The sequence below is a fragment of the Neoarius graeffei genome, chromosome 6 (assembly GCF_027579695.1).
Source record: "Neoarius graeffei isolate fNeoGra1 chromosome 6, fNeoGra1.pri, whole genome shotgun sequence".
Taxonomy (NCBI): domain Eukaryota; kingdom Metazoa; phylum Chordata; class Actinopteri; order Siluriformes; family Ariidae; genus Neoarius; species Neoarius graeffei.
In genome coordinates, this window is record NC_083574.1 from 57,831,771 (window position 1) to 57,845,845 (window position 14,075).

General features: G+C 43.1%; 1 protein-coding gene across 1 annotated transcript in view; it reads left to right on the forward strand.

Moving 5' to 3' along the window:
- Positions 1-14,075, forward strand: part of hydin (HYDIN axonemal central pair apparatus protein) — a 338,453-nt gene that overhangs the window by 91,715 nt on the left and 232,663 nt on the right. The window contains exons 21-22 of the mRNA XM_060923930.1: positions 5,221-5,364; positions 12,057-12,370. Coding sequence (XP_060779913.1) covers positions 5,221-5,364; positions 12,057-12,370 — 458 coding nt within the window. The remainder of the gene's footprint in view (positions 1-5,220; positions 5,365-12,056; positions 12,371-14,075) is intronic.

Below are 14,075 nucleotides of genomic sequence, written 5' to 3' on the forward strand. Positions count from 1 at the left end.
ACTGGAGGTAGCATCACAGTGCTGTTAGCCAATCAGAGGTAACACGCTTACATGTCATGAATATTAATGAGTAAGAGCTGAAATCCTGTCGTTATCCCACCACCCACTCCTCCACCAAACTAGAACAGCCTGATACAGGAGAACCACAGCATTTTTTCACCAAAACTGGCTCACAGGGCATTCATTCATACTAGAGACCACCACACAATTAATGAAAAAATGATGCAATGAGACCTTTAAGTTATCCAAGTGAATTGCATCTTCATAGTCTAAACCTGAAATTCTGGACATCATTTGTACTTTACTCTTATTATACTGGGAGAGCATCAGTCTCTTCCACTTGCTTGCATTGTTGCAATTACCTGTTCCTCTGCACTGGATTGTTTACTGTTGTTCATAGTCTGTAGAGCAGATAAAAAAACATGAAAATACCACAATCCATTTTTTAGAGGTCAATTTACTGGGGGAAAATATCTTTAGAGCAGAATTACAGACTAATAAATTAAAACAAAAATGGCTGACTCAACCACTGGCACTGTGAACTGTGCTTTTTTTTGGGGGGGGGGGTTGCACACAAAGTATAACATTTTATAGTAACTTAGTGTAAATTGTTTGGTGACTTTGGTCATACAGCATACAGTATATCTACTCCACCTGTAGTGAAGAAGCACTAAAGAATACTCACTTTAAGCTCAGGAGGAATCATCAATATAATGAAACTGATTTCTGTCTACCATATATTGCTGTACAAGGCTTTGTTTACCTGGTGAAGGACCTTGAAGGGACTGATGTACCTGTCACTGAGCTTTTTACAGGCGTTGGGGTCACATAGGTCCATAGTGGATACCCAAACTCTGTCCCCTGGTGCATATACCGGGGTTTCACCTCTGTGTCTGTCTGAGTACTGCTTGTATTTGCTGGCCACATGCTCAAGATGTTGGTGAATGCTCTCCCCTGTTCACTTCTCCTAAACCAGGCACTGACTGCAAGGATGTGCATGGGTGAGTCTTCCCATGGGAACAATGGTGGTTGGTATCCAAGGATGTACTGAAAAGGTGTGAGTTGTGTGGCTGAGTGCTTGAGGGAGTTCTGTGTGTATTCAGCCCATGGGAGAAACTGGGACCAGTCCTTGGTGTTCTCTCAGCAGAAGACCCTCAGGAAGCATCCGATCTCCTGGATTGCATGTTCTACTTGGCCGTTTGACTGAGGATGATGTCCAGAAGTTAGACTTACAGATACTCCCAGCTTGTTCATGAAACTGGCCCACAGTCTGGATGAGAATTGAGGTGCTCACTATATCCTCAGGGATCCCATAGTACCTGAAAACATGGCTGAATATGAGCTCTGCCATTTTGAGTGCTGTGGGTAGACTAGGCAAGGGGATGAGTCTTTAAGCTTTGGAGAATCTGTCTTCGATTACCATGATGACTGTGTTGCCTTAACATTTGGGTAGGTCAGTGATGAAATCAGTAGCTACCGTATGTGGGACCATGGTCTCTGGAGTGTGGGTAATGGCATGAGTTTACCAGCTGGAGGAGCTCGAGGTACCTTGGCTTGAGCACAGGCGGAACAGGAGTATATGAACTGGTTTATGTTGGTTCTCATGTTCTCCCACCAATACTTGGTCCTGATAAGTTGATATGTGCATCGGCTATTTGTGTATCCATGGCCAGAGATGAATGTGCCCAGATGATCAGGCGACCTCTTTACTGTGGTGGGATGAACATGAGACCCAGAGGACAGGTTTCAGGTGGGTTGCAGGATTGGTTCTGGACCAGTTCCTTGTGAATGTCCCAGGAGAAAGTGTTCACAAAGCACTTGGGTAGCAGGATGGGTGTGGACTCAGGGTGGGTTGTAGTGGAGGCATGCATTCGGGACAGAGTGTCAGCTTTAGTATTCTGGGAACCTGGATGGTATGCAATGGTGAATTGGAATCTTGTGAAAAGCAATGTCCATTGTGCCTGTTGTGGGTTCAGATGCTTAGCAGACTTGAGATATTCAAAGTTTTTATGGTTTGTTAGGATGACGAAAGGATGTGTGGCCTCCTCAAGCCAATGTCTCCATTCCTCCAAAGCCACTTTAATTGCCAACAGTTCTCTGTTCCTGGTGTCATAATTCTGTTTGGTAGATGTCAGTTTTCAGGAAAAAAATGCTACTGGATGCAGTTTGGGTTTCTCCCCAAAGTGCTGAGACAAGACTCTTCCAACTCCAGTTTCGGATGCATCTACTTCGACGGTGAAAGTTTTCATGGAGTCTGGATGCTTCAGGATAGGTGCAGTGGTGAAGGCTGCCTTAAGGTGGGCGAAAGCTTCTTCTGCCCCCTGGTTTGATTGGAGACATTTCGGGCTCTTTTTGAGTAGTGCAGTGAGTGGAGAAGCAATGGTTCTAAATCTCTGGATGAACCGTCGGTAAAAGCTGGCAAACCCAAGGAAACGGAGTTCCTTAAAAAAGGTGGCCGTGGGCCAGGAGGTGATGGCAGAGACCTTGCTTGAGTCCATACTGACCCCTTCGGTGCTAATGATGTATCCCAGGAACAAGATCTTGGAGTTGTAGAGTTTGCACTTTTCAACTTTTACATAAAATTGATTTTCAAGGAGTTTGAGTGCAGACTTGACCTGTTCGTGGTGACTGGCTTAGTCCCGGGATTAAATAAAAATATTTCATTGATGTATGCAATTACATAGCATCCCAGCATATTCTTGAACATATCATTTATCAGGCATTGGAACACACTGGGCATGCAAGATAGTCTATATGGCATGACCAAATACTCAGTGTCCTGAGGTGGTGCTGAATGCAGTCTTCCACTTGTCCCCTTCCCAAATATGCACCATGTTGCATGCACTCCTGAGGTTGAGTTTTGTGAAGATGCAGGCAGATTGTAATTGTTTGAAGGCAGATGGCACAAGTGGTAACAAGTATGGGTACTTTACAGTTATCTGGTTGAGACCTCTATCATCAATGCAGGGTTGAAGGCCTCCTCCCTTCTTCTCCATGAAGAAGAACCTTGTGGATGCTGGAGAGGTGGATGGATGAATGAAACCCTGCTGTAATGCCTCTTGCACATACTCCTTTATCACAGATTGCTCCATAATTGAAATGGGGTAAATGCAGCAGCATGGAAAGGTAGTGTCCAGAAGGAGGTCAATAGCACAGCCATAAAGATCTATGAGGGGGTAGTCCACTAGCCTTTCCTTCACTGAGCTCATGGTAGCAAGCTGGGACCTGCTCGATGCCCACAGGAGAAGGGCTCTATACAGAAGTGGAAGCCAGAGGTGGGCCAGCAGGTGAATGGGCTCACCACAGTAAAAGCACAGTCCCTCCTGGCTAGAGATGTCCCGATCCAGGTTTTTGCACTTCCGATCCGATACCGATATTTTTTTTCACTTCCGATCCGATACCGATACTGGCCGATACGATACCGGCCTATCCGAGCATGTATTAAAGTTCAAAGTTATTTACCTTCCTTACCTAGTTGTCAGACTCATGTTGAAAAGGGTTTTAGTACTCTTGAGAACAGCTAGCCAGCTGAATTAGGTGAGTTTGAATAATACACAATGGTTGATAACAAGAAACTGACCTGTTTATTCAGGGATAAACACAAAATAGACAGCATTATAAATAAAAAAACAGAAATGGCATCAGTGGTCAGTAAAAAGTGCAAATAAGACTGTAAACTGTATCAAAAAAGCAAAGCACATAAACAACCTTATCTGTATCTATAATATAGTCTATTAACTCAGCATCAGTACTCTTCTCTTGAACAAGTGTAAACCAAGGCTTTAAAAATCAGTGCAAATAATACTGTAAACTATTTAAAAACAAAAATGCCTTCTACTCCCCAATCTGCTAGTGTTAGTTGTGTAGGACCTTTCTTTTTGTCTGCAGTTTTTTTAAGATACTCTTCGTGTTCTTTATGGTGGTATTTTGCTAAATGCTTTATTAAGTTGGTTGTATTAAAACTTCTTACAGCTTTACCACCACGCCTGACTTTATTGTGGCATATGTTGCACTCCACCTCTTCGTCTTTGTCGTCCTTTAGGGTAAAATGATCCCACACAGCTGACATCTTTACCGTTAAACTACTGCTAAATTTACATCGCCGTGATAATGTAGAAGATGCCACTGAGGTAAATTGTAAGGCGCTAATGCTGGTGCTGAAGGTGTGCTGGAAAATGCGGACCGGATTTTGGGGAAACCAGAGCAAAAAACTGGAATGGATTATCTAAATCGGTGCGCTGGAAAACCCGGAGCGGATTTTTTTTTAAAATGGATCGGGAGTCTGGATCGGAATTTTTCCGCGCCTGCCGATCCGATCCCGATGCGCATTTTTTGCTGATATCGGCGGCCGATCCGATCCTAATATCGGATCGGGACAACCCTGCTCCTGGCATCTCCTTTCTCTTTTGGAATGAGGTGGGCAGATGTGGGAGGTTTCCATGGGCGTAGGTGACTGTGCTGACTGAGTCGGAACATGGGCTAACTGTAAGAAGGGATGATTATGAAGGAGATGGTCCAGTTTAATAGCCAGGTCAATTAGAGAATCCAAGGTGTGCTGCTCATCTCTGCATGCCAGTTCAGTAAGGATGTTGGTGTCTAGACCCTGACAAAAAATGGCCTTCAATGCCAGGTCATTCCAGCCACTACCAGGTGCCAGCATGCAGAATTCTAAGGTGTATTTCAGCCACAGTTCTTTTCCCTTGCCATAGTGTGAGCAGCTTCTCCCCAACCTCAACTCCCTCTGGCTGGTGATTGAACATTCTCTTAAAGAGCTGTATGAACTGAGCATAGGACATTGTAGGTTTGCCTCTGCGAAACACTAGTAGCCTATTTCAATGCACGACCAGTAAGCAGATTCACAAACCAAGCTATTTTTTTTGTTGTTCAGAAGTCTCCATTTGGGTAGTGAAGTATAGGGAACACCGAAGAAGGAAACCCTTACATTCAGATGCATCCATGGAGAACTTATCTTCTCTTATGTTCTCTTATTATATGATTACTGTGCCCATGGCAACTACATACCTTATTGTCTTTTTTGTTCCATATTTAATTTGTATATGACAACAGTCTGTTCCACAACACCGAAACTGTTCAAAATATTGATGGACATTCTCAAACAGTTCACTGGTTGGTTGTGGTTCCCAATGTTCTTGTGTGTGTGTTTTTTGTTTGTTTGTTTTGTTTCTTTTTAGTTTGATGGGCTTGTTCTATATCCTCCAGGTTCCAGGCATGCCCCTTGTGCCTCTGCATGAGAAGCTCTATCTGAAGAATGTCTGCCCATTGGCAATCTCTCTGGAGCTCACCCTGGCTGAGCCTTTTGGGCTCTGTGACTGTCCTAGTGATGACTCATTCACCTTCTCAAAGGTACACATCTTCAAAAAGAGTCTTTTGGCAGGGATGCCAACTTTCAGGAAGGGTTTGGCAGGAGATTAGTGAGGGGATGGGGTGGGATTATTAGAGAAGGAAGTAACTGGGGCACAATAACCATTATGGTTAAAAATGTTTCTGAGTGGGGCAGCATAGTGGTGGAGTGGTTAGCACTGTCACCTCACAGAAAGAAGGTTCTGGGTTCGAGCCCAGTGTCCAACAGGGGCCTTTCTATGTGGAGTTTGCATGTTCTCCCCATGTCTGCGGGGGTTTCCTCCAGGTGCTCCAGTTTCCCCCACAGTCCAAAGACATACAGGTTAGGTTCATTGGTCAGCTCTAAATTGACCATAGGGGTGAGTGTGAATTGTTGTTTTTTCTATGTGTTGACCCTGCAATGATCTGGTGACTTGTCCAGGGTGTATCCCGCCTCTTGCCCATAGTCAGCTGGGATAGGCTCCTGTGACCCTGCACAGAATAAGCGGTGATGGATGGAAGTTGTTTGAATTCACTGAGTTGGTAACTACCTTTGACATAGATGTTTTTGGTGTAGATGTCTTTTCACTAGTCACTATCACTTTGTGAGCATGATTACAATCACCACCAAGCCTCAGTGTCATCATTTAAAAATTTGCTAATATGCAATGATAACATGCAAGTATCATGCAAACGATTTTAGTAGACAATTTCCTTTGATTGTTGTCTTGCAGTAAATGAAAGTGATACAGCTGGTGCTATGTAATCCTTGGCTATTATGTGTATGATATGTCATCGTGCAAACTCTCCTCTGGCTTTTCCCTTACAGAAATATTGTATATATTGTATCCCCTACAGACATCTCATCTCATCTCATTATCTCTAGCCACTTTATCCTGTTCTACAGGGTCGCAGGCAAGCTGGAGCCTATCCCAGCTGACTACGGGCGAAAGGCGGGGTACACCCTGGACAAGTCGCCAGGTCATCACAGGGCTGACACATAGACACAGACAACCATTCACACTCACATTCACACCTACGGTCAATTTAGAGTCACCAGTTAACCTAACCTGCATGTCTTTGGACTGTGGGGGGAAACCGGAGCACCCGGAGGAAACCCACGCGGACACGGGGAGAGCATGCAAACTCCGCACAGAAAGGCCCTCGCCGGCCACGGGGCTCGAACCCGGACCTTCTTGCTGTGAGGCGACAGCGCTAACCACTACGCCACTGTGCCGCCCCCCTACAGACATAATGTGTACAATTGTACACATGAAGTTCCATAGCCTTTTTCTTTGTGTCTGAAGGTGGTATACATTATTACATTTGTACAATGCACTAAGTTATTAATTAGTACATTGCATTAATTATATACAGTATATGTACACTATACATCCATCCATCCATCCATCCATTATCCGTAACCACTTATCCTATGCAGGGTCATGGGCAAGCTGGAGTCTATCCCAAGAGGCGGGGTACACCCTGGACAAGTTGCCAGATCATCACAGGGCTAACACATAGAGACAAACAACCGTTCACACTCACACCTATGGTCAATTTAGAGCCGCCAATTAACCTAACCTGCATGTCTTTGGACTGTGGGGGAAACCGGAGCACCCGGAGGAAGCCCAAGCAGGCACATGGAGAACATGCAAACTCCACACAGAAAGGCCCCTGTCGGCCACTGGGCTTGAACCCAGAACCTTCTTGCTGTGAGGCGACAGTGCTAACCACTACACCACCGTGCCGCCTACACTATACATATATCCATATATTCTTTAAGTATACTGCATACATATGCACTTTTTTAAATGCTCTTTGTCGTTATAATAAACCAGGGGCGTAGCCATCATTTTAGAAGTGAGGGGGACAAATTGTTCAGAGGTCTATTGAGTGATTTATCATCCTCTCGAATTCAATTGCACCTCTCCTTAGCAGCTAAAGAACCGCATAACCACTAACAGCACAGGACCAGGGAACCGACTTTAGTTCTTTAAAATGATATACTATCAAAATCTAAATTCAAAATCTATAAATCTATAAAGTAAAATTTATAAATAGAATTAAGAATAGTAGTAGTGACACAGCTAGTTATATTCTCTTCTCACCTGTGACCCTGCATAATCATCCCTGTTGGCCTCTGGTCCACTGTCTCCTTTGTCACCCTGCTCTTTCTATTGTGGCAATAAAGATTAAAAAATATGTGGAAAGCAACATTTTGAAATAGAATTAGGAATACAGTAATAATAATCAGCAAATTCATGTACTTTAAACTTTAACTACCACAAAAATAAATTTAATCTTTACAAAAATAAGTCAAAGGAACACAAATACATTTATATTTTTATTTTCTACCCAGAAGTGAGTAATCTTAGAGTAGCCAAAATAGTAGCGTTACTCAAGTAAGAGTATTGTTACTTTAGAATAATATTACTCCAGTAAAAGTAAAAAGTATTTTGCAACAAAACAACTCTTAAGAGTACAATTTATCCAAAAAGTTACTCAAGTAAATGTAACAGAGTAAATGTAACTAGTTACTACCGCCTCTAAGTTAGCTAGCTAGCTTAACTAACTAAATTGACATCTATTTGTCATCTTTTAACTAAACATTATCTACATTCAACAGCATTACTCAACTTACACGGTTTGTTTGGAAAAAACTGTCTAAAGTCTTTAGCCTCTTGGCTGGTTTGCTGAACATACAGAAGCACTGCCCAGATCTGAGTCACACCAAAGATACTCATACAATATTTTCTAAAGCGTCTCTGATCACACACGACAGCGGTGTTTGTTTGCCGCCTCAGCTCCACCTGCTCATGATGCGTTTAGAGGTGGCTCGGAAAAACGCGTTTCCACATGTTAAAAATTAATTGAGTGCTTGTAATGGCTGTAAAAAGTGCAGGGGACAGAGGGCACAAATATGGGAAGTGCGGGGGACATGTCCCCCGCGTACCCCGCGTCCGCTACGGCCATGTAATAAACTTCACTTTTCTGGGAAGGATTTCCACTAGCTTTTGAAGTGTGGCTGTGGTGATTTGTTCCTATTCTGCAGCAAGAGCATTAGTCAGGTCAAGCACTGATGCAGGGCAAGAAGGCCTGATGCACAGACAGCATTCAAACTCATCAAAAAGTGGTGTTGAGGCGAGGGCTCTATGTAGACCACTCAAGTTCTTCCACACCAGGTTTGGAAAACCATGTCTTTATAAACCATGCTTTGTGCACAGGGGCATCGTTATGCTGGAACAGGTTTGGGCCTCTAGGTTTAGAGTTTCAGCAAAGTGAAATTGTAATTTTACAGCAAAGACAATTCTGTACTTCCAACTGTCGCAACATTGTGGGAAAGGCCCACATGTGGGTGTGAAGGTCAGGTCTCCACATAGTGTTGGCCATGTAGTGTATGTCCATATTAATTACGATGCTTGACGGTGCAGTTTGATAAATATTATATTTGCATCTTTTCAAACTGTTGCTTATGCTATTCTGCATACATGCACTGATATTCTCTGACTGATGGGAAGGCTATCACTGCAACAGCATCATTGGAATTCAAATACACAAGCCCCTAATGCCAGAATGAATGCTTGAATGAAGGAATCTCAATTTTAAAAACAAGTTTTAAAAGTTCTTGATATATTAACATTTACTATCATTATTTCTGTATTTTGTTCACTGATTCTCATGAATTTGCGTTTTTTTCATACAGCACAAAATTTTTTTAAAACATATCTTGGTGGGAGTACAGGTAGAGAATTACCTGCTGGGCATTGCTGCTTGTTGCACCTCCAAGGGACATACCTTGTTCTGCCTCTTCTGAAAGGTCCCTGAGTGCCTTCTTGAGTTTAGGGCCAGATACTCCTATACTCTTCAAGAAGCACTGGGTAGATGTTCCTACAAACCCCTGACAGCCAACTGCCACAGGGTAGATGACAGCTGACCATCCTGCCTCTCTGCGCTCAGCTGCCAGCTCTGTGTACTTATCTCTTTTCCTTTCAAAGGCCACCTCCATCCCTCCCTCCCACAGGACCGTGAGCTCAGCCATGATAACTGTCCGGGTTGTGGTGGACCATAAGATGATGTCTGGTCTCAATGGAGGTTCTCCATTGAGAACTTAAGCTGCCGCTCAAGGTCCACCCTCAGATTCCACTCGCACGCAGGAGTTAAAGCTGATCTCATCCTTCATGTGGTGTTTTTTGCCATTCCTCCTCCAGCAAAGTGGATCAGATGTTTTGATGATGTGGGGGTTTCTGGTTGTTTGCAGCCTGCTGGTTTCTAGAACTTCAGTCAGTTTTCATGAGACATGGTCATGGCGCCACCTGTGCCGACTCTGGGACAGTGCTGTTTTGCAACTGGAGAGGATATGCTGCAGGGTTGGGTTCGGGGCACCGCAGAGCTGGCAATTTTTGTCTGTGCCATACCACAGACACATGTTGCTGGGACTTTGGAGCATATCAAAATATTAGAGTATTTCATTCCAAGTTTGGGAACCCATGGCCTAAAGGTTAGTGAAGCAGCTTTGGAACCAAAAGGTCACCGGTTCAATTCCCTGGACCAGCAGGAATGGCTGAAGTGCCCTCATATAAAAACCTAATTAACAATTGAATGTGTGCCAAATACAATTAGATCTGAATAATAAGTTTCATAAAATGGGGATGGTGGTGCAACATTGTTGCCTTACAGACCCAGGGTTTGCAGTTTGATCCTGAGCTCAGGTTGTAGTGTGTGGAGTTTCGCATGTTCTCCTCATGTCACTGTCAGCCCTCTGGGCTCTTCTTAGGCTGATAAATTGCCCCTAGGTGTGAATGTGCATGACATCCCATTCAGTGTGTGTTCCTGCTCCTAGGCTCCAGATCCACCATGACCCTAATGAGGATAAAACAGTTACTAAAGATAAATGAATGGTTCATGACCATATTCTTACCAATGCATAAAACAATCAACTTTCTCTTGTTTGTAAGTGTTCTTTCCTTGCAATTCTTGGAATGATTTTTGAGATATTTTTGAGTGTTGTCAAAGTGTGAGACAGGACCCAAAAGTGTCTTATGCCAAATGTATGGGAGTTGTCCACCTTTTTAATTGGGCAGTAAGATTTCCAAATATTTAAGGAAAATAGTCAAAGGGCATGTTGGCAAATCCTGATGCTTAGGAGACCAAACTAGCACTGTAACAGCTTAAATAAATGTGGGTTTTATTCAACATTGTGCAGAAACTTAAAGGGCTCCTGACAGCAAAAAATATGTTAAATTGTTAATTTCAGCCATATTGAGTTGAATAAAATGACATATTTACTTCACACATCGCGTGACAGAATAGTAACAAACATCGTTTTGAATGGCCCGCCACGCAGATAAATCGATATAGCGAGCCAACCCACGGCTGAGGAAGAAGGCGGATATGACGTCACATGCAGAACCACTGATAGACATTTTCTCAACTTCTCGTTGTTCACCAGTGCTTTGCAAGTGAATATTTTTGCGTCTGAGTCGTTTATTTTGGTGAATATGCCTGCTCGTTGTGTGGCTGGATTTTGCTCAAACACCAGGGAAGCCGGGTATAGCCTTGTAAACCTTTCCCAAGGATCCCATCAGACGTGAAGAGTGGGCAAAACAAGTGCGCCGGACACGGGACATGTGGACTCCCAATGACAGGTGGGCCTCTGACAGACATGTGACACTTGTTTGATTAGTTGTTGATTGATGATTTTTCGGTGTAGATCTCCATCTTGTAATGAGATATTTACTAATAAATAATAGCAATAGGTGAATTTGTTCATGATTCAAAGTTCTGCCACAGTTCCGCTGCAATACTGTGTTGGCTGGACCTTATAGGCCTAACATGCAATTGAATTTCATCAGTTCATAGAAGTTTTTATTCTTATCAAATAAAAATGTGAGAAAACGGCCCAAATCTAACAGACCATGAACTTTCAAGAGAACATATTTTTTCTCTTGAAAAAATATGTAATATTGTCCGCATGCCCCCCCCCCCAGAGGACTAGATCTATTATTATTATATTGCCATTCAGTGTTTTGGAGCTTCCCGATGTCAGCTGGGATCACGACGTCCTCTGCATTGGGCCTGTCGTCGTCTGTGTCCGAGTCGGAAATTTCGCCTTCTGCAGGCAAATCGTCCAGATACGGCTCAAAACGATAAGGCAAAATGCCACCCACTGCTTTGTCTTCATGTAATCCGACATGCCCAATGTCAACCTCAAAAAGGGCCTCAGTTTCTGAAGACTGGTCAGAAAATCGCTCTGTTTCATCGGCCATAGCTTCCTTGAAGGCCAAGCAGTCATTCTGCATGTGACATCATGGCAAATATGGTGGCCACTGACAGCGGCTTAGCGCTTGGCCAGATTGACGCAACTTCGCACAAAGACAAATCTACTGATTTTGTTCTGTTGGCGGTTAGTTCTATCATGAAAGTGATCAGTGGTGTTTGTTTGTAGTTTTATTACAGAAACCTATTTTAGAGCATAATTTTGCTGTCAGGAGCCCTTTAACCTATCCATCATAATCAAAGGCAAATTCAAAAAATATGTGTAATTACACTTCAAAAGTACATGATTAATAAATATTTCTGAGTTTAGAATTGAGTATTTCACCTTCTAAGTAAAGAGCTTTTCTGAACTTTATGAAAAGCGATTTAACTGAAATTACCTGAAGCATTAATTCATCTAATTGTCACTCTTATTTCTCCTGTGTTGGTGTATGTAGAATCTGGTGATGGGTATTGGTGCTGAAGCAGAGCTGTGGGTGCGTTTCGATCCTTTGTACCAGCTGGATTTAGTGAGCCGTGTGGCTGAGGAAGTGCTGGAGGTGAGCTACAGTGGGCATCCTCAGCGGGACACTGTGGCTCTGAAAGGAGAGGTACACTTTCCCAATCTGCACTTCTCCAGCCATGTGTTAGACTTTGGCTGCATCCCCAACTGCACAGAGGTCCAGCAGCAGCTTACCATGACAAACTCCGGCCTACTCCCTGTCATCTACCACTGGGCTTTTCTGCTGGACCAACGACATTACTGCATCTGGTAGGGACATCTTTCATGGTTATAAATGAATGGTGGAGTAAAAATTGCTAATGTTACTCAAGGTGAGGAAAAAAAAATTCTCCAATTAGAACTAAGCCAAAATCCTTTTAATATTATTCAATTTTCCTGGACATGCTCACCCAAGAAATCTATTATTGCTCATAAAGATCTAATAACGCTTACATTATAAAAGACAGGATTATGCAAATCAGACTGTGTTCACTGGTCTATGAAAAGTTTCAGTGTTAGCCAGATTAGCATTTGTTTGACCTTATGCTTATGTGTGTCCTTAAGATTATACCCAACCATTTGTGCCAAATCTGGCATCAACCTTCCTCCCAAGAAACTCAGTCATCTAAAAAGAAGCTAGCCTCTCCCTCCATAAAATGCACAATTTTATTTGGTGATTTATTATTTTATAGCTCGTTTTATGGGTTTTTGTAGACTTTCTCATGTATACCAGTGCATTTGTCCCTTATATATTTCTCTTTAAGGGATGAGTACAGCATTATTTTGCAGTGTGTACTGTGCTATGAGGTCGATCAGTACAGTATATCCATACAGGATACAATGCAAAGACTTGCAGGGACACACACTGACAGCCAAGCAGCTAGGACACTGGACATTTAGAAATGTAGGCATACTTATTTCTTCCTGTCTCTTAAAGTAGCATTATACTGGAATTTTAATTAAAATATAAAAATCATTGGCGGCACGGTGGTGTAGTGGTTAGCGCTGTCGCCTCACAGCAAGAAGGTCCTGGGTTCGAGCCCCGGGGCCGGCGAGGGCCTTTCTGTGTGGAGTTTACATGTTCTCCCCGTGTCCGCGTGGGTTTCCTCCGGGTGCTCCGGTTTCCCCCACAGTCCAAAGACATGCAGGTTAGGTTAACTGGTGACTCTAAATTGACCGTAGGTGTGAATGTGAGTGTGAATGGTTGTCTGTGTCTATGTGTCAGCCCTGTGATGACCTGGCGACTTGTCCAGGGTGTACCCCGCCTTTCGCCCGTAGTCAGCTGGGATAGGCTCCAGCTTGCCTGCGACCCTGTAGAAGGATAAAGCGGCTAGAGATAATGAGATGAGATGAGATAAAAATCATTCAAAATCATTTTAATGGTACATTGACTTGTGATGGGGAGAATGTCTTGCCTTCCATTCGGAGTCTGCACCTAGTTCCCCAATTATAGCATGATGTAACTCTGGTGGTGTATCCCAGAGACCTCTCATGAGAGCTGTGTAATGCTTTACGGCATCTCGAGAACTGTGTAACGCTTTGTGGGACCACATTAGCAACTATGGGACTTCGGTATTCTCAATACAGACATCATGGCTTTTACTCGTTGGTGAGAGTTAATAGGGATAAAAGGCTGCAAGACAGATGCTGAGCATTAAGGTATACTTCAAAACATAGATTAAGTAGTGATCTGTCTCATGGCTAACAGGAAAACAATAACAATATGACAGCAGAGTGTATGTCCCTGCCAATCTTATTTATGAAATAATTTGTCATATGCTGAAAACATATTGCTGTTATCCCTGTCTCATGGAGATTTGTAGGTTTTCCAGATGAAAAAAGTTGTCTAACCTCAGTCCCATCTCAGGCTAGTATACAAATAAATAAATCCATCTCATGCCAAATAAGCCTTGAAAGGTTGCAACTTTCCAAACCTATCTCAGCTAGCTTATGCAACCCAAATTCCAAAAAAGTT